Source organism: Leptonotus elevatus, chromosome 4, assembly GCF_054856555.1.
Source record: "Leptonotus elevatus isolate MCC_2025b chromosome 4, RoL_Lele_1.0, whole genome shotgun sequence".
NCBI classification, from domain to species: Eukaryota; Metazoa; Chordata; class Actinopteri; order Syngnathiformes; family Syngnathidae; genus Leptonotus; species Leptonotus elevatus.
The window spans coordinates 9,586,523-9,611,074 of NC_141242.1; the positions used below are offsets into that span (position 1 = coordinate 9,586,523).

The window sequence follows — 24,552 nt, forward strand, 5'->3', positions numbered from 1 at the left end:
AGTGGGGGAGGTGCTGCTTGTTTCCTACCACACGGATGTCAAGGCTCCATTGAAACAAATTGGTAAAAGCGTACATTTTAGGTTTGTTTGTTTTGAGGCTACCCTTCCAGTGGTGTGACACAGCACGGTAGCCTACTGCAGTAGTGGTCCGTACTCACAGTATTTACAACTGCGTTTGAATCTCTAATGGGATTTGTCCGGGTACTGTACTCGGCATGCTTTTGGGTTCATTGAAGATTCAAAATGGCCTATAGGTGTGGGTGGGATAGGCTCCTGCTTACCTGCAAACCTAATGAGGATAAGAGGTACAGAAAATGGTTGACTGGATATCTGTGATTCATTCTTACATAACCAACCAGATGAGTGCTTTGGAAAGTAAAAAAGCGGGAAAGGTCTCCACCAGCCAATTGTAAGCTTCTGCACATCATTGAGCCTGTTTAATCAACCTCAGAGTAAACATAATAGGCCTGCAAAGTGTAGTCACCAGAGATGAGCCCCTCTGTGGTTGTTTAGTCTCGCACTAATCATCACAATGGTGCTCAGATGGGAAGGGTATCCCCTAGGTGGTCCCTCCCTTTCCTCCTCTCCAGCTTTACCCTTTGACTGCGGAGAACATGCAGACGTGCGGAAGAATAACAGGAAGTGGACGGGCAGGAAGTGGAATCTTGTCTACTCGAGGCCTGTGATTGGATTGTGAGTATAAGCAGTTGGAATCCCTGCTTTAACGTGAGCCAGGCTCTCTGGCTACACTTCTTATGATTTCCTCTTCCAAGAAAGACTTCAAACTTTGCCCCCACCCACACCTCCATACACATTTTTGAGATACATCTGCTGCCATAGCACTGTTCCCAGCAAGCAATACTGTTTGGTATCCAAAATATCCAACCCAAACTGTGCCACTTTTCGGTAAAGGGGGACTGTGGTTTAGGATAGTTTATATAACTTGGATAAATGTGCAGCCTGAAACATGTTTGGTGATGAATACATCACTACTAGTTAGCATATTGATCCCTGCAATGGGGTCGATGCCATGGACTTCCGACTCCCGGGTTTTACACATCAGCGCCTGTAACTGCTGGCCGCATTCCAACACTCGTTCCCGCTCATCGGCGGGAAGGCGTCTCGGCTATCTGAAATGCTTTGGACACTGAGACAGACACTACACACTCGCAGCCTCGCACCCGTCGACGGGAACGCGCAACTGAGGGCACAAAGACAGAAGCGCAAGTACTGGGACGCGGCCCAAACGTCGCAAACCGGAAACGGAAACAAAGTTGATGGGGGAAAATCCGGAAGTCGGAAGTCCCGCCTCCTCCGTGGCATATAGTCCATTGTTTTCAGCCACTGCACTGCCTTGCCATATTTGTACAATGCAAAGAGAACCAGTGAAATTTAGGTATTTTGGTTTGCTTGCTTCGCTTAAAAGTCAAACCAATCATTATCCCAGGTGGCTGATCAAGAAAATCTACCCAAATGCAAGAATAGTGATACCTGCAAATCGAGTATGCAAGCATGTTGCACATCATTATCCCGGCTGTCACAGCAGGACAGCTCAAGACTGGAGGCATAATGGACGCTGCCATGACATTTCTCTTACACAGATGTGAAATGACAAGCTGAGAGGGAATTCAGACAGCAGGTGTGCAGCTCTCTCATTTTACTGCATACGCCGAACAAACCTTAGCCCGAAGCTAAGCTAAAGATGGCTTTTGGGCACAGAACCACAACCTGAAACGTCTGTTTAGTCCATTTAACATCATCAGCATAAAGGGTACAGTACATTGTTTAATACATTGATTAATTGATAATTATTTTTGCTGTTTCACTAGCCCTAATACATAATAATTGTTTATTTAGTAGGATTATGTATGCTAAATGTAGTATGTCTTGATTAGTGAGAGTCTTAATGTGGTTACTTGAATAAACTGACTGAGCATTAATGCAAAAGGGGCATTGGAGTTAATTGTATCCTGAAAAGCTTATTTAGCAGGAGTTTTTATGAAAACATTTGGACAAATTAAAAACTCACCCAAACTACAAACTCTTGGCATGATATGGGCGGGGTTGACCACTAGCATTTCGTACTAGCGCTACATGCTACCCCTTAGCAAGCGAGCTAACTGGTTGCTAGCGCACAAACCTAATAATAGACAACATAGTTATCAGATTTTCAGAATTGATTTAAGTTTTACAATGCTTAACTTCAATCCAATACTCTGACATGATAACTTCAATGTTAGTCTTGAATCCCTACGCAGGTATGGTTTACCACGGCATCAATATTTATCCCAAATATTTACTGTAATCATGACTATTTGATGTTATGAATGGCATAAAATGAACTAGTTTGCAACGTGTGGCCCAAGAAGTGACACTCGTAGCAGTTTTTTTATCTGTTTTTCAATTGATTGTTTTGATATTTATGGCCCTGAAGTCTTTGCAATACAAATGTTGACAGCAATTATGAATTTACTACTGAGTTAGTATAATAAGCTAAGTGTTCTGACTTGTGTACATATTTTCGTTACAAACCTAAATCACTGCTGTAGGAACAGAACTCTGTCATAAACTGAAGAACCCCTGGAGCTTGTAGCATAAAATTTTGAGTTACCTAGCTCTTGATCAAAATCAAGTTTACACATTTTCCTGTCCTGGCTTATATGGACATTTGTGACCGCTTAGCAGGGAGATCTTAGTCAAGTTTGCCTTGATCCAGAAAGCCAGACACCATAATTTCAGTTCATCTATAAGCCATAATGACTGCATGCCACTGGAGAGCGGTCATTTTCATTGACACTGCCAATTCTGCCTCTGGCTTGCTTGTTTCACTACTAATTGTCGCAGTTGTTAACCCTTCTACATTTGCAGCCATAAGGGGGAATGCAGTATTTAGACATGTTTTATCTGCTCGCAAAAAGTGATTGATGTGCCTTCAGGGCAGGGGCTATAATTCTTCTGTTAGGGAAACGGTTAGGACGGGCATGGATGTTCCCAAGGGAACAGTGGCTAGGTTACACACGTATGTAGGAATATGTATTTATATACATATACTCCCACCTTTTTCACCCTCGTGATCTCGCTTGCAGCTGAGGAGACTTGTACGGATGTCAGCCTAGGACTGGGTGCTGTCTTAATCATCTTAAGAGCAAAGTTGGCATGGTGGTCAGATTGGGAAGGTCAATACGATGTCACCACTCTGCTTGCAAACGGAGCATAAACGCTTTTTGTGCACATGGTTGAAACTTTAAATAATTGCATTTTTACAAACTTGGTAAGAGTTAACCGATAACAAAAAAAACATCAAACGAGTACAGAAAATCTGACTCTGTAAAAGGAATGTAACAATATACAAACGTGACGATAAAATTGTCACGATGCAAACCTTACGATATAATTATCAATGTATTGTGGCGAGGTTGGCGATTAAAAAAACAAAACAAAAAAAGCTCCTGATAATTAGGAAACAAAAGGCACAATATAACAGCAGTGACAGAAATATGCTTGGCCAGCCGTTTTTTTTAATTTATTTTATTGTCATGCAAAGTATCATGATCTATGTAGTTCACGATGCTGTGTTTGGCTGAAACGTCAGAAAAGTAATGCTTTTTGATGGAGATGTTTACAATTATTTGCTGGTATGACTGATTTATGAGAGTGTTAACTGCCACAGTATGTTTGGTTCGAACGTTTTGTCTATGAGAGCAATAATCAAACCAGGTTTTCTCTTTGACTGTTTTGTGGGTGTGGTTTCTGTTGAACAAAAAATATAAATAAAATAAACTTGAGCAATTCCGTGTAAATGTCTCATCTATACAATGTTAATTAGCTGATAATAGATATAGTTCTAAATAGTACAGGTAGCATTAACCTCAATGTACATAAACCACCTCCAATCACTAATAAAACGTAATATTAGGTCACTTACCTTGCTTCACACTGAATCGAGTCAATTGTGGAACTCAAATGTGTTAACATTCCCCTTCATCTGGCCATTACTTTGGGTCGTACACTTAGGTGGTCAAAACATGCCTAATTAAAATTACACTTCACTAATAAACTAACCACCAGTGGGTGCTGAAAATGCACACATAGAATGCAACGATATCATGATATTGCCGTTATCATTATCTACTCTATAAGACTGAAAATAATATTTTGTGGTAGTTGCTAGCACAAGCCATTAATTAGCTGGGTAGCAACTGCTTCTTAAATCATAAACCCAAACAAAAGATAGATGGATGTCATATGATAATAATGTGATAATTGACATCCTTTATCGTCTCACCTGTTTGTTGATTTTTGTTGTTAAAGTTTTTTTTAAACTGTGATGTAATAGTCTGTTAATGTACCCCGCTGTCACAGGCTGTCTTTCATTGACTTCAGCTGTGGCTCACATGAGGAGATAAGGCCCCGGACATGTGGGTTTCATACTCGAAATGACATTGAGAACAGAAGACACTTGTGCTTTGAAGTGCCTGAGGAGACATTACCGAGTGTCATGTTAACTCTGTTCCCCCTCTCTCTCTTGCTCACTAGCTATGGCCGTGTCTTTTTTTTTTTGTAGATTGTGCCGGGTGACTGCTGAAGAGCATATGGTGCGTGGAGACCAGTGAAAGTGCGCATACCAGAAGAAGGACTTGCACAATGTGCTAGGAGAGCGGTGGACTAGAAGTGTGTGTGCGTGTGTGTGTATGTGTGTTTGCATGTGTGTTGTCGATTGTCCAATATTGTCCGTGAAGTGTCAGAGAGACGGGAAAAAGGACAAGGAGCCATGGGGCGGAAGAAGATACAGATCACCAGGATAATGGATGAAAGGAACAGACAGGTACATGTTCAAAAAGTAAATTTGATGTTACTGTTTGGCATCACCGTAGGCTGGTGGTTATCACGTCTGCCTCACAGCTCTGAGGTTCGGGGTTTGAATCTCTGTTTAGGCCTTTCTGTCTCGCCCAAAGACAACTGGTATACGCTACAGCTCACCGAGGACAATTGCTATAGAAAATGGATCAATGGCTATTACATTACAGTGTTCAGATTGCCTGGGAGGTGTTTCAATAGAAAATGCCTTCTGATTGTGACGTGGACGTGCTAATGACAGACCCACATGCTACTCATTGACAACAACAGTGCATGTTTGATGCTTACTCTTACGTTTGAACAAAATCCGCTGAATATGCAGACTTGGACACTGTTCTGTCCAGTTCTGATCTAGATTAGAGAATTAATTTCCATCCGTTATATGGTGCTCATCTTCATTAGGGTTGCTGGTGAAGCGGATTTTGGGAGCAAAATTGACAGTAAATCGTAGGGCCCAATTTAATTTAACATGAAAAACACAAAAATCTAATTTAACAGAACTCGTATTGCTGTCACGAAACTCATATTGCTGTCAACTGTCACAAGATAAGATTATAGTTTGTAGCGTTTATATGGAATCTTGATAATAATTTCTAGATCCAAGCAGAAAATATTTCAGTTGTCTAAGCCTTGACAGAGGTCTGCACTGAGTGCTCTTAATGTACTTTGTACGATGCTGATGTGATTTCCAAATTGTCTCTGTCATCAAAATGCCTTTTCCTACCTACCTACTCTACATCCCAGCTTTCCCTCCTGCCTTACTTCCATCCAGAGTCCAGCAGCTGTCTTTGTTTGCATTGATGTAAAGAGACATTCCTCCCTCAAGTCTCATCCAACTCAACGACGACTGTGACATTTCTTTGTCATATTTACAGACGCGCGTCCCCTGCCACCCTGCAATTTCGGCCAGAAAAATTGATGAGGCAGCAGGAACGCTGGGCGGGAGTGGTAGTCGTCAGCCCACCCCACTCCCAGGGCCTTGGTAGTAGGAATGGCTCCCCTTCTCTGAAATGTGTTTGGTAGCAATTAAGAGCGGCCACGGCACCGCAGCACCCTCTCATTTAGCAGGGCGGGTCAGTGGGGTGCATAGCATACTCTGCTACTCTGGTCTGGAGTAGCCGCAGAGCTGGATGGAATTCACGCCGTCTGCTTCTGCGAAATAAACTATCAATCAGATAAAAAGCACTCTTCAGAACACTCTTGATTGGTCAGGAGCTCTTGGAAGTGAACTTGTTTTAATTTAAGAACAAGGAACAAGCGTGTAATAGATTGGTCAACGGTGTACTACACCCTGGCCTGTTCCCAAGTCACTATAGATAAAGAAAATGTCTTTAGTAAAAGATGTCATCATCCAAGCCTCCCATTAAACTTCTCAAACGACTGATATGAACATTCAGTATGAGTTGAACTCGGACAGTTTCTTTGGTCCACTGTCACGTTGTGTTGTTTTTGTTGTTCTGCTGTGTATCAAGATAGCAATGCCGCTCTACAGGATGTTGCCGTTTGTGGCTCAAGGTGAGATTCGTAATTGTCATTTGACAGGCTCGGTTTTATTGATCTGAATACATGACGTGGGGGCGTGAAAGCTGCAGGTTCGATTGGTCCTGTACGAAGTATCCTTGAACAAGATACCTGCTCCGTTCCATGGCAACATACACCGTCAAATACTTCCAGTGATGCGTGATGGTCCAGCACGCAGAAAAGCCCCAATAATCAAGCCAGGTTGTCACATTGATTGCCAATGAATGCTAGATAACGACCGTCCAGCAATGCTTGATTCTTCTCATTCAAGGAGTTCATGAATAGGAATTTTAAACGGGCATATGGAACAGATTCTAATAGAGGCGGATGTACTGTGAACTTGCATATTAGAAGCAATGTGCATATTTTTTTTGTCTCAAACCAAAATTTGGGATAGTCTCAAATGGACTGTAAGTTTTAAAAAAGCTGGTCTTCAGGTTTGACATGTTTTTGATCTCAAAGTTTGGAAAATGCTAATCTAAAGGTTAAGGTGTATTTAATCCAAGTGCATTTCATTTAGCAAGTCTTGTAACATGTCAGGCTTTGTAACTATTTAACATTCTCACCAAGGATCTGTAATTTGCAAATTAGCATGACGTGGCCTCCATCTCATTTCAAGGTCACTTCAGGATACCATTTCAAGGTCATTCCCACCCAGGACAAGACCTTTGCACCCTCATTTGTCCACATTGGTAATCCTGGAGGCACTTTGCTCTCTCCACCAGAGATGATCCAGACCGACAGTAACAGTGGACTATGCACTACAGCAGCCAGAGGGCCAAGATCACTCTGCCAGCTGGCGCTAGACCTCTCTTTGTCATTCTGTTTCTCTCACTTTCTTTGTTTTCTCTTCTCTTCTCTTCTCTTCTCTTCTCGTTTCATCTCTTTTCTTCTCATTTCGTCTCCTCTCTTCTCGTTTCGTCTCTTCTCTGTTCTTCTCTCTCTCATCTGTTCTCTCTTCTCTTTTCTCTTCTTTCTCTCTTCACTTGTTTCTCTTCTCTCTCTGTCTCTCTCCCTCCCTTTCCCTCTCTGTCTGTTTACCTCTCTCTCCCTCTTGCTGTCTCTCAATCCTCATGTCTGCCATCAGGGGCGACATGAGGTTCTAATAAGGCTTCCAGCTTCTAACCCCTACGAAGGTGCTGGCAACTCTGGCATCTTCCGCCATGGCCCAGTCACAGCTGCAGTCACAGCCCCAGATGTCTTGTTTGTCTTGTTTGGCGCCTCTGCCCGAGGAATGACATTGATAGACCCTTTGACTGGCACATCAACTCTGTGTGAGATAGTGCGTGTGCGCATGCACATGTGTATGTGCTGGCTTTGTTTGACTTGACTGTGGTGCACATAATGATGGGAATGTGAGTAAAACATTGATTGGCAGATTTAAATATGATGGGTTAGAGCGTAAGGGGGGGCCCTCTTGGAATCTGTTATTTTGACAAATAAATCTCCTTTTGGGGAAGCATAAACATACCAGAAAGCTCACCATTGCTGGTGAAAATGTTTTAGGAGTACCAAATATAACCTCCCAAAAGTCACTCTGAAGGGCCCCTTGGAAAAACAGACCCCGGACTCCCAATTGTACTGATCAACATGAAATTGTGTAGACATGTTTATTACAACAGGACACAAAAGGGGGGAAACTCATGCTCAAATTGAACAGGCAGCCCCAATCTGAAGCATATTGGCACTGCGTTTGGGCATGCATGCCGTCAACGTTTATTGTCCAAAGTCACACATTTAGGTTTGAAGCATCTCGTCCGGGAGAACTTCAGGGCTCGTAAGTTGACAAACTAATAGGGAATTCAAAATAATGAGCCCCTATTGAAAGCAGGTAACCGAGACAGATGGGCAATGCTAAGTTGGCAAGCGTTTTTCTGTTTTATTTTTTTATGCTGCCTATGCCTTCCATTGTGGGTCAAACAGTTGTCAAGTCTGCCATTTTGGTCTGTAATAGCCATTTTGGATGAATTCCAAGGCTCCTACTGCCAGAGCGAATGTGTTTTTGGATGTAGTTCACAGCTCTTGTTCTTTAAACTGCAAAATAACTGAGAGTGAAGCAAGAATGCTTCTGCTAGTTGCAGCCTGGCCGTAGACTCAGACATACATCCATCCTTCCACCTCATCCATCCACTATTAAAGAGACTAATGGACCTTGGCAGATCATATAATGTTGCTATCATAAGCATAATACACCCACGCTAACTTTGTGGGTGTGTTTGACTTGTGCTTCCCATTTACTCCGAGGATGTTTGTGTGTTTATGCCCCACTGACTCAACTGATGCCATCATAAAGGTTTTAATTGTTCGTGATTCTAGATATATTTATGAATAAATAGCGACGTGTTTAAACATTTCAGGTTGTCATGAGGTAAAAAAAGGGCACACCACTTTCAAAAATAGTCAACTTATTCTATTCTTACTCGAATAGCGAAATTCCCTGAGTCACTATAAATGTTAGTAATAGTTTAAACCATGAATACATCACAAATTATAATCCCAAATTGCTTTTAATATAATTTCAAAGACATTTTACCAAATTATCCAGAACAATAAATGGTTTACAGAAAACCCAAAGTGTCTATGTGTTGCCCAAACAACCTGTGGTTTATTAGCTTGAGTTTACTGTAGAGCATTGTTCAGCAACCTAGAACTAGAAATTAGAAGAATATAATTTTTAAGGAAAATTGCTATATTGGGATATATATAGGTCTTTCTTTAAAATTATCTGTCATTGTTTTTGTGCGTTTATGTTTTTGTGCCAAGGAGCAAGTGAAGATACTGGCTCAGCAGCCGTGCACTCAGCACTCTGCCACCCATCCAGGTGTAACGAAGTCTCTACGCCTCAGCGTTTCAATCCGCATGCTTCCTGCAGAAAAAAAAAACGATCCGCTCATCTCTGTGGCTTAAAGCCCTGCATTCATCTGCTAAAGAGCGGACAATTTGTTAATCGTTTTTCCCTTCACGTGAAGGCCCCCACCTTCCCCTACGCGCGCGTTCCGCTAGGTTGAGCAAGCAAACAGACACTCAGACGGGCAGATGAGTGCGGGCTGAGCGCTCAGTGGAACTGCTTAGAAGTGCAAGGTGCTCTCCTGATATTGGTCTCTGTGCATATCCATTTGTCTGCCTTCATATTGTTATCCGCTTTGAGCCCATCAACGAGTGACATTCACAAAGACCGAATTGCAGAAACGTTACGGAAAGAAATAAAGTAGTAAGGAAAATTGGTCACAAAATAGAAGTTGGGAAGGGCCAACAAAAATGAAAAGCTCTTAGGGCAAAATGTGTTTATTATTTTGTAAATATTTTTAAAAGAGACATCACTTTTAAAGAATAAATAAATGTTGAACCGTGTGCACCACAGAAACAAAAATTGCAGATACAGAACATAGTCACTTTGCTTGGGGGCGTTTTGGCGGGGGGGTTACATTACCAGCTGGAGTGATGTATGACCTGATGTCCCATCTGAGGGCTCAAGTTACAAAGCTTGTGCTGCGCTACACAGATATCTTTCCGTATATGGAGTCAGCGGCAACAGTAATGTATGGACCCCTCTGACTCAGCTCGCTGTCTTGCACTGACCTCTTAACTCGACATGTTGGACCAATGCCAACATTTCTAGTGGACGACAGCTTGTTGTCTGTCAAATGGCTTCAAATCGCGGATCAAAACTGTTGAGATGTTAGGATGCCTGCTGACATGTTTTTTTTATGTATTTTTTTTTTTTATATAAATATGAAATGAATATAAAATAATTCTATAGAAATTAAAGATTTTTTTTACAAAAGCCATTTGGTTATTAGCTATTAGGTAGACTGTTAAAAACTGTTTTAAATGTTTTTGAAAATTGCTTATCATGTCTTGTAAAATGAGAAATGACAAATGAGCAATGGAAGTGCTCCAGTCTTTCAATGGGAGTCTAATAAAGCATTGTTGTCCAAACTCAGGTCCTGCAGGTTTTGGATGTTTCCCTGCTCCAACGCACCTATTCCAATGAAAAGGATCGTAATCAGTCTTATGCAGAGCTTGCTGATGCGCTTCAGGTGTGTTGGAGAAGAGAAACATCCAAAACCTGCAGGACTCAGCCCTCTAGGACAGAGTTTGGACACCACTCACTGACTTACAGTATTCGATGCAACTTCCAGCATGTATATTTATCTTCCATTTTTCTGACAGTCCTTGTTGAAGCTGATTAATTTTAAATAGGTGTCAGAAAAAAAGACAAAGAATAAGTAAAACACAAATTGAGGATTATTTGATTCTCACTAATCTGGAATGCAATGAAGGAAGTTGGCCCTCTGTACATACGAGTATATAATTTCTCCAGGAATTTGGTCAAATTCAGAAAAGGTTATCCAGTGCCGGGTGTCCTCGTATTGTAATTTAACCAATTTGGAATAAGTCTGTAACAATAAAATGTGGAATGCCATCACTGTATGGTTATAAGATCAACTCTTAACAGTATTGTTTCATTTGAGTTATATGTTTTGTAAATTCCCATGTAACCAACTGTTATTTCCATTTCTCCATCAGGTTACCTTCACAAAGAGGAAGTTCGGCCTGATGAAGAAGGCCTACGAGCTGAGCGTGCTGTGCGACTGCGAGATAGCCCTCATCATTTTCAACAGCTCCAACAAGCTGTTTCAGTATGCCAGCACGGACATGGACAAAGTGCTGCTCAAGTACACCGAGTACAACGAGCCCCATGAGAGCAGAACCAACTCCGACATTGTGGAGGTGAGCATTTTGTGTGTGTGTGTGTTTCGACTGACTTTGTGGGGGAAAAAAACAGCAACACATCTCCACTCGCTCCCATTACTTCTTTTGTTGGTGTAGCTGTCGCTTAAATTGGTAAATTGCATTTAACACGGAATAACTATTTTATTCTGGGTACAAGGCCTTGGAATATCCCTCCCTCTTTAACACCCATTACCCAGATAATAGTGCTTTGCTAATGCTTTAGACATGAAGCAAATGTAAAAGTTTCCTTCTTCAATAGGTCACATGAGTTCTGCACTCCCTGATATGTTCATGTCCAGTAACTGGTGGAGGAAACTTATCTGACCACTATAAGGAACCTGTTTCCCCAAAGATACAGTCCCTGTTGTCGCTGACATGTCTTCAACCTGGGTTTTAGTTGCTGTAAAGAACAATAGAAATTCAGCTTTTGGCATCACTTGTGTGTCCCCCAATTGGCAGGCTACTGAGTTATGCCAGTTTAGAGAATGGTTTGTCTAAATGACATTAATGAAGGTGGGATCTTAATTCTAGACCTTCTACTAACAAGATGTTGTTCTATCAGTGGAACTGCAACAATTGAGAATTTGACATACATTTTCAGGAAAAATACCCCAGTTCACCTCTGTGTTAAGCACTTCTGCCTCACTGTGGATGATGGTTCAAATCTGTTTGGAGTTTCTGGACCTCCCGTGATTCAAAAATTCTTAGCTTCATTAAATACACTTAATTGCCCGTAGGTGTGAATGCAGAGTAGTCTGTATGTCCTCTATGATTTATTGGTGACCAGTCCAATGTGTACCCTGCCCTCTTGCGCAATAGTCAAAAATGCTACTCCCAAAAGATTTATGTGCAAAACTGCAATTATAGGAGAAATACAGAACAATGTGAAACATGAGAATAAATAAAAGGTGAAACAGTACTGTAGTGCAAAACACTGCTTTGCCGTTTCCCTTCACTTTTCTTAAATTAATCAAAAAATTAAAACATTTAACAATTTAAGGACTAACATTTTCAACTTAGTTACCTGATGGTAAATTATAATTTCAATGACATCATAACATATTGCGATATACAGGTTTGCTGAAAATTCGTACACTGGGCCAATTTTGGAGCGTATACCGCTGATACCGATTATATGCATGCTTTTGCCCATTAAATAATAATAATTAAAAAATCGACTCAAAATGTCTAATTTGGTCGTATAGTATTTATGAACACAACTTTAAGTGCAATAAGAAGCAGATACATTCTTATTTTATGTGTATAAAATAACAAGGTATTAATGGCTTGAAGTTGTTTTCCTAAATCTAAACGTCAATATTTGACATTTTGAGTTGAATGTTTTTATTTATTGGAAAAAGTGTTTTATAAAATAAATTAAGACAAAGTTCTATTATCTCTTTTTTTTTTTTTTTTTATATAATGAAAAAGACAGTGTAATTTAAGGCACATTCCCTTACTTGAAACATGGAGAGTGAATTACAAAGTAGCCTAGGCCCAGGATATTGAAAGAGTAAAGAAAGCAAGCCAGGTAAGTGTCACTCATTACTGTTGCCAGCCCTTTTTTTGCACTTCAGGGCCACCGTACCAACCAGGCACTAATGCTAACACTACGGCGTATCATGCAATGATGACGTTATTAACTAGCGGTTTCTTAGCAGCCTAAATTACCAATTAAATATACTTTTGGGATGGCATTGTGATATTGTTGGTAGAAAATGTGTAATTTAAATAAAATCTTTGATATGTAAGCTAACGCGTCGAAAAAGGAAGTCAAGCTGGCGGCCATGTTGCCACGCAGGCCGACTTCAAAGTAAAAGCCCACCAAGGCAATTGCATTGGCTTCAATGTATTGTTTGGTAAAGTTGTATTTTTTAAGTAAGCCTTAGTGTAGGCGGCGTGTTACGTTGAATAGGTTTCCAGCTTCATTGACATGTCTGAATGACGGGGTAAATCCATTATGTGCTTTGCGCTGGTGTGTCGTCATAAAATATCGATACTGTTGTTAGTGTATTAATATATTTATTGTAACGGAGAGCACAACAATATATTGCAATATAGATTTTTTTTTCTCCCCCCACCCTTAGTTTTAATGCAGTATCGGGGCCTCTCCCGATACCAGTATCGGTATTGGAACAACACTAATAATTATAAACCCATCCAGTCAAGCGGAAACTTGTGCCGCGAGGGCACAAAGTATGCTGACGCAAAAACACATTCTTTGCACGCCACATGCAACCTTGAAACTTGCAACTGTCGTGAACCGAAGACCCATTGTTTAACTGTATTCCAACTCTTTTGTTTTAACCCCCCCAAAAAATTATGTTTTCTTGAACTGAAAGCAAACCTTTTTCATCAAAGCAAAATAAGTCAGAAACTACTGTATGCTAGTAGAGTAGCAAATTCATTATTGATATTTTTAAATGAAAGTCCTTATTATTATGCCATATTCTTATGCCACTTTACTAACATGTTCATAGTGCGCCATTTATAACCTCAACATTTCATGTCTATTTATTGATCAAAATACACATGCATCGCATTTTTTTTTATTTTCCCTTGTCAAAAATCTCCTCTTTAGCCAGTTAGTAGATATCAGGGTTCTAAGGGAGGAAATCTCTCGCCTATTGCACCTTATGAAGGCTTTTTCTCTGTGAAATTAGAGACATTACATGTAGCACAGAAGAGTCAGCTGTGGCCTATTATCTTTTATTCATGCCGCTGCTGCCACTGCTTGTGAATTACCTGCTTGGCAGAGCTGGAGCAAAGTGTGCTCTGGAAAGCCAGTAGACTCGTGCAGTCACTCTTTCATCGGGGGGGGGGCCCTGTAGCAAAAAAAAGCTAGTGCTCTCACCTGCATAAAAAATAAATGGACACATCCCTTTCTTACATAACGGTGACCACAAATTTCTTCTCTTTTGCTTGTCTAGGTTTTGAGATGATAGTTTGATCAGTACCACCACACTTTTTGTTTTGCATACTTACATGCCACTGATGTTTGTGTCAACATATCGGTGTTAGGCATATTTATTAGTGTGGCATCATTACACACAAGGTAATTCCATACTGCTTCACAGAGGCAAAGCTTTAAAGTTACATTTTTGATTTTTTGAAAAAGCAGAACGAACAAAACATTTTTGGGTTAGATATAAATGTACCAAAATTGAGTAGAGCTTTGTTGTTTTGAAATTTTGTCTGAAAATTGAGGAGCACAGAAGCTGAATGCTACTTCGCTTTGTTTTATTTTGGCTCTGGAAACACTCAATAAGCTTGCACTCAATTACCTGAGGGATCTGCAACATATTTAGCTCCAAGACCGTACACCAACTGTAAGATCTTAAAATAATTTTTTTGACTTACAAAAACAGTGTTAAGATTTTAGGACCAGTTTTATATGGTTTCTTAGTAACAGTAAGAACTTGAGCAGCAGCCTTTTAGACCAGATGCTGTCAGATTGATTTTTTTTGTTCAGACCTGTAAAAGCCACAATGGGCCAATAATCTAGTGAAAATGAACACCATCACACTTGGACAGAAGATCTTTGATTCTTTGAGTGGTTATAAGTAGACGAATCACAGCTTTTTAGTGGCCTTTACAATCCAGGTCCCAGTTAGTCATCACACCAAGATCTCTCATGTACAGTACATGTATGGGGAGCCTGTAGCTGAGCTGATTGCAGCCCTTCTGGCTACTCTCAAGGAAGCGTCACCCCCATTGCACAAAAGGCGACAACAAGGCAGCGTTGTCCCGGACAAACCAACCCCCTCCTCTCCTACCCCCATCTGCCTACCGGCTACATGGTCAGCGCTCAGAAGTGAAGAAGCAGAGCAGAAATAACCCAGCCATTCCACTTCAGAGCATCACCACACACACAACTGGCTTTCGCTCGTCCCTGTCAAAGGTGGTTGTTGAAATCCAGTCTTCTTGCACGTTTGTGTGCGACATCCAAACGTAAGCCTTTTAAGCCATCCCTTTCGATAGGCTCCCCACTTGGAATTACAACAAGAATCCAAATTCCAAACTCCCTGTTTGTCAAGAGAAACGAGCCTCACATGAGGGCACTTTTCCTGGACACTTATCTATATAATTTTTATTGCGTTAAAGCAGTCTTTTGCCATCTTAACAATCATGTGCCTGTTTGTCTCCAACAAGGAGGCTGCCGGGTCAATGCGATCCTCGTACTTTTTACAGGAATGGTCGTCCTTTGGTTAGAAACTGAATTAAAAAGGTCACATTCCTGCTCAGCAGTAGCATCTGCAGATAACTAGTGTACAGTTTGGGAGAACGTCTCATGTTTTCCACAGATGGATGGATGTGAGTCTGGCCCACAGTTTGATAACCCGGTGGAGGACTGTGGACTTTGTCTCAGACTTGGCTCACAATCCAAAGCGGAACAGTCGGCCTGGATTTTTTTCTTTGTGTGTGCATTTGTGAGTGATAATGGATGAGCGCTTTCACGTGTGTCAGTTGTACCCTTACAGGCACTTCGGTGGAAAATCACTGTCTATACGTTCAAACCAAAAGCAAAGATAAAGTTAAGGATAGAGTCGGCTGGCCTGCAGAACTACAGTGTTTTGGCCTATTTTCAATGTAATACAGTACAAAGGGAAATTCCTTTCAGTCTTGACTGATATCAGTTGTAGAACACTTGTCTAGACTTTCAGCTTTTTGTTTTTCCCGAATGAATAATGAGCCACACATTTTGATCGACAAGTCTGGTCTACAGGCGGGCTCGTGAGTTGTGATTGCATCTTTCTTTACCATGAAGACAGTGGGCTTATGTGTTGTCATCTCCTACCCATATTCCAGAGTGGGATGAAAAAAGCCTGAAAGTTAAATGATCTCCTTTGCAAATGTAGGTATTTGACGCTTTTCAGAAGCCAATGCTTAATCTATGCTTCCGAATTTTGGTTCTGTCATGATCGTGTCTCTGTGTTGTCTAGGCATTGCTTGAAAATGCCAGATTTTTGCCCAGCCTATCTCTCAAGTCCTGGACAGTGAAGACTGGGTGTGGGGCAATGTTATATAAATAAGCTGCACTGTGACATCAAAGTCTTAACAAAATTCAGATTTTACATTTTGGCCTCTCCCAAAACCCAACTGTCTGTTTCCAATCAATTGGATTTTGGGCCTTGTGGGAGAATCATAACTGCTGTTTTTAGATGGCACACTGCCTTGTTCATGATTTTGAGACTCTCGAGACCTACTCCAGCGAAAGAGATGGTCACCTACCCGCTGCCCGTTTCTAGGCCATACAAGAATGACGCATGTGTAAAATCACAACTGGCTAATTAAACCATATCTTCCCAGTATGGCCGTTGTTTGACAGTGGCGCATCTAGCAGCCTAACTGTCCATTGCAAGGGCGTAGTACAGGGGCAGTTATTATGTAAATTAGCATCACTGATTAGTCATAAACTGGCAAAAATTCAAAATGTCTCTGCTCACAGACATATTTCTAGGAATTGGTTGTGTATTATTTTATTTGATGTTCAATTTATCCTTTGGAGGGTAGAATCTTGACTTGCGTTTGTAGATGGATTAAAAAGAACAGCCGTTATTGACAATGATTTTGGGAAGTGTGGCAAACCAAGGTTAAGGCAGTTGTTTCGAGAGTCATTTTGGGGTTTTAAGGAATGCTGCCTGAGCAAAAAAACAAGACACAGACCTACCTACAACATCCTTTTTTTCTGGAAGGAGTTCTTTGAATGTTTTTAAGTAGGTAGACAGTTTTCTCGGAGAGACTATTTTTTGTCCGTGGCGTTTTTGTGTCTTGTTGTTGTCCCGAAAGCAGGAAAGCCCTCATGACAGGTTTTAACTCCACTGCCCAATTGTCTTTCTTATTGAATTCTTTTTATGCCACAAATGAAAATGCTGCAGTTCATCATTAGATTAATCTAATAATATTCACTCTTCCTCCCTCTCTCCCCGTGAGGAGCTAATGAGATTTTGCCCTTGCTCCACTTCTAACCTCACACCATGATGGTGGACACAGAGGGACGCCTGTACGTCACAGGCGAAACATTTCAAATCACGCTGCAGACTCGACTTTGATTGGCCAGGTGTCTCGCAGAGCCATCAAGGTACATGTTGCATCTTCAAATTAGTACAGTTTGCAGGCACATGTAGTCAACATTAACTGTAATCATATACAGATTAAACTATCGTAAATGGGCCCTAACCTAATTTGAGCCAAATACCAAATTATCTGTGATAAATGAATAGCCTTCACTGTTATTCAAAGACGTTTGCATTTCGTGGCTCTCTTGCATGTCTTGTGTCCTGATGAATTGTGAACGTAAACAAGCAGCGATCATTCATAGGGAAATTTGGCTTATCTTCCCTCATAATAAATAGGGCTGGCCATTGTTCCTTGGGGGGGAAATGGACAATTCCTCTTCTTTTCATGAAAGAACAGCCTCCCTCTCACACGACCTCTACAGTAAGAGGAAATGAGCATATAATTGTCAGGCAGCTTCCATTAGCTTTCATATCACAATTGCTATCAACAATTTTTTTTGTTATAAATGGACTTGTATAAATCATTCAATGCAAAATGTAAATTCTGACCGTTCCAGAATGTCAGCCACTTTTGGTCTTTCCAAGCACTCCCTGGGTATCTTTTATTTATTGTTACTTGCCCCATTTATAAGGTTTAAAATCTATAATTATTCAAAAGAAACGTGAATAGGACACCGTTTTCTTACGGTTTACTTAAGTAGAAAATTACATAAAGTAGCAGAGAATATATTTAATTTTGTCATTGAAGTTGAGATCTGTTGCCATATTTACTTATCTATAAATTATATTATGAAATGTTGCGAAATACATGTATATCCAAATATCTGGTATTTTAATGAATAGTATAACTCTTAAAAGAGAAAATTATGGAAAGTAGTTCAAAGTGAAACTCAATAGATTTACTACTGGTACACACATAAATAAATATTTAGATTTTATTTTGTATAAATGTAATAATAGTTTACAGCTACAAAAACATGAAACTAACCATTTCAAGAACTTCAAATAATACAAAAACTTTTCACCTTTTGAATTGACATATTGGAATAAATGAAATTTACTATACTAATTTGCGATTCACCTGTTTTTTTAAACTGAATTCTTCAGTTAGTTTTTGTTAGTGTGTGTGTGTGTGTGTGTGTGGTGTGTGTGGTGTGTGTGTGGTGTGTGCGTGCGCACGCACAGTGATGATACAATGTAACCTGGTAACAAGCAAGTCATGTTACTACTAATGCCAATTCAAGATTTTCAGCATAAAAACAGACAAACAATGTGTTATTTATACTGTAATTCTAAGACATATATATTTGACCATGTCATGGTGCTGAATGGGCATTGTGTGAGGGTTGGAGTTTGTGTCGGTGGTGGGCGGGGGTTTAGATTGTCAATCAAAACCTGAGCGCCATAGTGATTAAGGCTCATTTCTGTCTTAATGAATGCAAATTGGCACATCTGCTATGGTGGGCTAGCTGTCCTTACTCTTCAATTAGTGTGATTGATCAATTATCCTACCGCTGGTGGCTCAACGGAAATGGAGGCTGTGGAGGAGGGCAAGCATAGGAAGAAAAATGAATGAGGCAGGGTTGGAATGAAAGACCTTGAGCAAAACTCGCATAGAAAAGAGTAGAACGGAACCTATTCAAACATTTTTAAACCGCTATTTTCCAGATGAAATTGGCAATGTGTTAATTGCTTTTGAATTGTCATCCAATTATTTGAATGAGCAATAATTCTACACATGTTTGTTTTGAAAACGGTTTCTAAAAACTGGTCTAAAGGCATTATATCTAACGGTGTTGTCATTCCATTCTGAACACCAATGGACGCATTTCCATTTAGTAATTATTGTTTTTCATTAGATTGTTTTATAAGGGATGACCTAGAGGCCGTATTGTATATCTGGACAAAAAGTTCAAAATAGGACTGAAATATGCTTCATACTTTATTTTATAAGGCTACAGTTAGCGGTCTTCTCTCTCTGCATTTGAATGTTTCCTCTTTTTATGTTCTGCCTGTTTAAGCAAAACCAAATATCATTCCTATTGACATAGGCTTATTGCCTTGATGTTGATTTTGTAGGGTTTTGCAATATATCTGACATTTTCTGCCGGCACATTTTTAATAACGTTTTTGAGCCCTGTGATTTATTGGAGTGATATTAAAGGGGACTTAGTACGTATATTTTTGAGTTTTGTATTCCTGTTTTTTTTTTTTGGGTTGTTGATGATCTGAAGGAAGAGCTGGTTAAGCGTGGGTCCAGTCTTGTTAATACTCTTGGGCTGGATTTACGCTACTCTGTTAAAGTGACGCAATTCAGATTTTTTTATTTTTTTATTTTTTACTCGCAATTGGCCCAATTGGGTGGAAAGAAAATAAAATAAAAACATCTGGTCATGAGTGAGTTGAAAACAATGTGATCGGACAGCCAAACATCAGTGAAAGCATTTGTCAAACATATGCATTAAAACGATTACAACAATGCTTCAACATGCTTGTCCTTGATATACATAATTTGAGTGTCTATGTTCTGGGGCCGTTGGACTAATTAGGGAAGCTAACAAGTATTGGCTGTAATCAAACGCCTGGGCCACATAGATAAACCAAGTAAATGTTAAAATCGAATTTAGTCCTGTGGCTCATTTTTCCATTTTGTATTTTTGATCCGAGTCTACATTGTGAATTTTTGGGGAATTTTTTAGGGGAGGTTGGGGGGTTGAAGTCCTATAACTCCACCATATCAATGCTATCTATTATCCCTTCTCTGGCATTTCCCATTATGTGTTAGCATTAAGCTAGCAGAGAGTCATTTTAAATGCACAACATGTAATTCCCCTCATTTAATGCTAGAAGAGGACTATAACTGAGTGGCATCAAACAACCATGACACTTTTTTGTGTGTGAATTTTTTCCTGATTTAAAGTTGACACATTTGAGTTCACCATGTGGAATCAAACCGGGTGTATCCACACAAAAAATTAATAAAATAAAATAAACACTTCTAATGTACCTCAAGGCACCGCTGTGCAAATAAAGGTAATTTGAGGTAATACATTTTTTCGTAAGTGTGGATCTTACTGGTTCTGTAGCTTTTTACATTCATCAGTACCGAAGAAGTTGTTTTCAAAAAGGTGAAAAACGTTGGTGAGCATTGTCTTACGTGGATGTCAGGAGCGTTTTCTTTTGGGTTCTGCTCAAGTTTCTGTTGTGAGCCAAGTGTTGGATTTTTTTTCTAATGTCACTTATAATAGGACAAGAACTCTTTCCCTTTGGGCTTCGCTGGAAAAAAAGATTCATCCGCCTCCCATGTAGTTATCTGTGGGCAACGAGACAGTCATCGGATTGTTCATGTAGTTATCCCACAAAGAAGACTGTGAAAGGAGAAAATCCATTGCCAACTTGAAATTGCGAAGTTAGGGTTAGCACTCTCTCTCTCTTTCTCTTTCTTTCTTACTTACCTGGTCATGCCTTCGACGTTGTTATTATGTCTCAGCTTAGTATTACGGTGCTTGTTACCAGGTTACTGCCAAGAGATTTCCGCCTTTGGCACAAATCATGCTTCATTGACGTCAGCGCTCCTTTTCCACCCTCTCAACTATGTTGCGTATGTCTCATTTCACACTGAGGGTGTCTCTGCAGAGCGCATGAAAGGAAGCACAAAACAAGTATCAGTGGATTTTTTCCCCCTTTTTATTCTAAACATTAGTTAGCAGTGACGCTAATGCTTCATGTAGGATCTATTTCATCTCCAAATATGGAACTAATATTCTCATCTCCCTGCAAAGGATAAGATGTGCAAGTAAAAACAGAACAAAACAACAATGATAGTTTATTATTTTAAAATGTATTTCTGATTTATGTTAGGTTATTTTACATTGGTTATTTTATTCTGGGTAATGATGGTAGTACTACATAACCGATTTCCATGAAAGACATGATATAAACAACCCCTGGGCAAAATGTTTTCGCTAAAAAAATAAATACAAAGTTAAAATGTAAATGTGTGTAAAATAGATTGTTTTATTTCTGTAATAAAATTAATTATCATAGTTGTACGAAGGATTACACTCATTTAACTTGACAAATCCCCATCACAAAGCCATCCAACTGTTTTTACTCAAGCAATTAATTCATTGGAGCAACCCACTTCAATACCAGCCGTTTTACTGGATTTTGATCGATCTTGCAAGGGCCACAGAGTATTGTGTTCTATTGCTATATAAACATGGATCATACAAAAGAAAGATTAGAATCTCACTCTCTTCTTTTTTCGTGCAATAAAACGTTCCAAAAAGTGGTTTTGATAACAAAATAACAGTTTATTGCACATAAAAATAAACAATTGGCTGGTCTGACTGCAGCTCTGCCGCAGCATCCAGTGGTCGAGGGGGTCGACGTGACTGGTGAAATGAGCCGTTAACCCCACAGATCATCGCTTGACGGTTGCTCGTTGTATTTGCTCGACAAACGAAGCGTCGTTCCTTGTCGTGCAGCAACTCTTATCGCCGCCGTTGGTGAGCCAATGATGATGCTTTTTTTTAAAGCCAAAAAGGAATCCTCCAGGGTTAACTGTTTTGTTCTGCCGATTGCTTATTTTCTACTTCCTCTCTGCGGCTCTTTGCTGCTATCAGTGATCCCACACTACGCTAGTGAAAGACGACACTCCCAGTCCCAGCCTACACTTCCTCCTTCTCTTCTTCTGCAACAAGATCCTTGCGTGACACTGGCTGATCTTATACTTGTTGCCACCTGCTGGCCGTTTCTTTAAAATAACGTTGCAGTCAAGCCTAATCTTTCAGTCAGAAGCTGCGCCAGATCCTCCTGTACACTCTTGCATAAAAAAAGCTTATGACGTATAAATATGGTATATGTACGCCGCGACTATGACGCTTATGATGTACTGATACGTCATATGTATTGAAAGAGTTAAAAAAGTAGTTATAGTAATGTGACCAGGTTATGAATAATTTTGGCATCAAGTTTACAATGGTGCAGGATTGTGTGAAACTTTTGTACCCCTATTCTGCCATCCAGGCATTGCGTTGACTGTCCTCTCAAATGAGTTTTGGCGGAATGGCCTGGTCCCAATGCCCCACCTCCACCCATTCTGCATCCATGACGCTGATACAGAACCGCTCAAACCCAGCTTTACCAGGCTGTTTAAGGCACGAGTTTGACTCCAGGCACCCCTTAGGGGAAATTATTTTTTCCACAGAGCCCTTAGGGCCCGACCGTGGAGCGTGTACTTTCCCACTGCTACACGCTCCATACTGGCGCTTTTGGTCACACAGAAGATGACCTGGAAGCACGTCAACTCGTTTATAAAAAAAAAAAAAGCGTTATCTCGCAATCTTTGCGAGGGAATGCAAAGTTTTTTGTGAGGGAACGCAAATTATTTTTTTCCCCTTACCATGTCACCTTAGGGGCTCCGTAGAATACTACTTTTATTGTAATAATACAGCTTTTGTTCTGGGTTTGAGGTTGTTGGGGTGCTTTATTCAAGCAGGGATATTTTTTTATTGGTCCGAATCTAAGGTAGGGATGCATAAGTGGACTAGTCTGTTCTTTTGCCAAGTTGGTCTCCGTATGTAGGTATGCATGTTTCTAAATAAATTGTTACCTTTTGCAAAATATTTTGTGGATCCCCAAACCATAGTTCACTGACTGGTTTGAGTGGTTCTGTTATATGTCAGTACTGCGATTGATAGGCCATCATTCCAGAGTGTACCCCACCTCTCACCCTTATTCAGCTGGGTTAAGTTCCAGTCCTGTTATGACCCTTAACAGGATGCGGCGCGGTATAGACAATGGCTGGATGTCTGTGATTCTGTATTGTTTACAGAGCAGAATCACAGGACACGTACTACACAAGCAAGCCGTGAAATACAACAACACTGTGGGGTCTTGAACATAACTGGAAGCAGCGTGTGTTGGATGGTGGGAATTAATTGCGTAATGTCTCCACTCGTAAACCTGTGTGTTATGATCCACATGAAATGGGTCAAGATTGGGCTGACCTAATTTGATTGGATCTCGTCGGGCGGCAGTTACGTTGGCGAAGCTGTTAAAAGATCATTAAACCACAAGCCCTGAGTCCACCCTTGTGTTCTTCGGCGACCTTCAATGAGGGGCTGAAATACACAGCGGTGTCTTTTGAGTTGGCAACAACCAGCTCGCCCTTGTGCCCCCCTCCTCCCGGTGTTCCCGCTGTGCAGCCAACCTCCTCCTGCCCAGGGGCGAGGACAGAGCAAAGCCTGCTGGGATGGGCTGGCAGCATGCCACCTATCCCTCTCATCTGCAGCAACCTGGACCGACCGGGGCCAGAATACGGAGGTTGCCTCAGATTGATGAGGACTCGGGTCTGCGGTCAGGGTGTAGAGTGTTGCAGAACAGACGTCCTGCTGGCATTTCCTGCCCTCTCTGCTGCCCAACACCGGCTCACCGTATTCACTTAATCGGAACTCCTAATTGTCCTTATGAATATTTTAGAGGCCGGCAAGGATTGGAGTTCAGGGTGGGGGGTATGGTTTCAAACGGCCTGGCAGCTAATGATCCTCCACTCAATGGCCAGTGGAGGGAAGATGGAGGTAAATGGTTGAAACTGAAATGATAATTGTTGCTGTTTTTAAATATGTCGTTCCAACACGTCAGTTCGAGGTTAATGTCAGTAAGACGACGGCACGAAAAGGCATGCTAGTTACCTTACCTCTGCACAATGCACATATTCATGTTTAATATTCACGGCCTAGAAATGGTTTTCATACAAATACTTAGCCTCATTGTGAGAGGTAGGCATTTCAATGAATTTGGAGCATTCGTCATTTGTCAGGACACCCTTCCGTCATCGACAATCCGTCAATATTTTAATTAAGTTGAGCCACATTGTAATTGTCAGTCAGTCATTCGAAGTGCGTCTCCGTCAATGTTTCCGTCATTAAAATGGGCACTCCATCATTGACAGATTGAGTAGTTTGATGGACGAAACCCACTTCTGTCAATTTTTCGAAGTTTCCTATTGTTTGGCAATCGTCAACGAAACAGGCATTCATTGACGACGGACCTTCCGTCAATATTGATGGAAAGTCCACATCTGTTAGTTACGACACTTCAAGGTTGCAAACAGCTTGCAGTGAACTAGCCTAGTAATGTGAGGTTACATGGCACGGTCAGTTCCCGTCATACTTACTGTTTTTGTTTAATATTCTTGGCCTAGAAGTATTTACTGTAATTACAAATTAACTTATCATCACTTCTTTTTCATTTTTTATTTATTTACATTTTTATGTTTTTGTGATGAAACTGAATGCAGACATTCCAAAAACGTAAAAATCAAAAAAATGGGGGAAAAATGGACATAAGTGTTTTTCACATAACAGCGACGTTATGCAATAGCATAATTTAGTAGTCAACAACAGGGTGT

General features: G+C 40.6%; 1 protein-coding gene across 11 annotated transcripts in view; it reads left to right on the plus strand.

Moving 5' to 3' along the window:
- The window catches only part of mef2aa (myocyte enhancer factor 2aa), a 103,290-nt gene that overhangs the window by 52,194 nt on the left and 26,544 nt on the right, over positions 1-24,552 (plus strand). For all 11 annotated transcript variants that reach the window (XM_086073428.1, XM_086073427.1, XM_086073426.1 and 8 more), the window contains exons 2-3: positions 4,565-4,825; positions 10,909-11,112. In XM_086073428.1, the coding sequence (XP_085929554.1) occupies positions 4,772-4,825; positions 10,909-11,112 (258 nt within the window). In that variant the 5' untranslated portion in view covers positions 4,565-4,771. The remainder of the gene's footprint in view (positions 1-4,564; positions 4,826-10,908; positions 11,113-24,552) is intronic.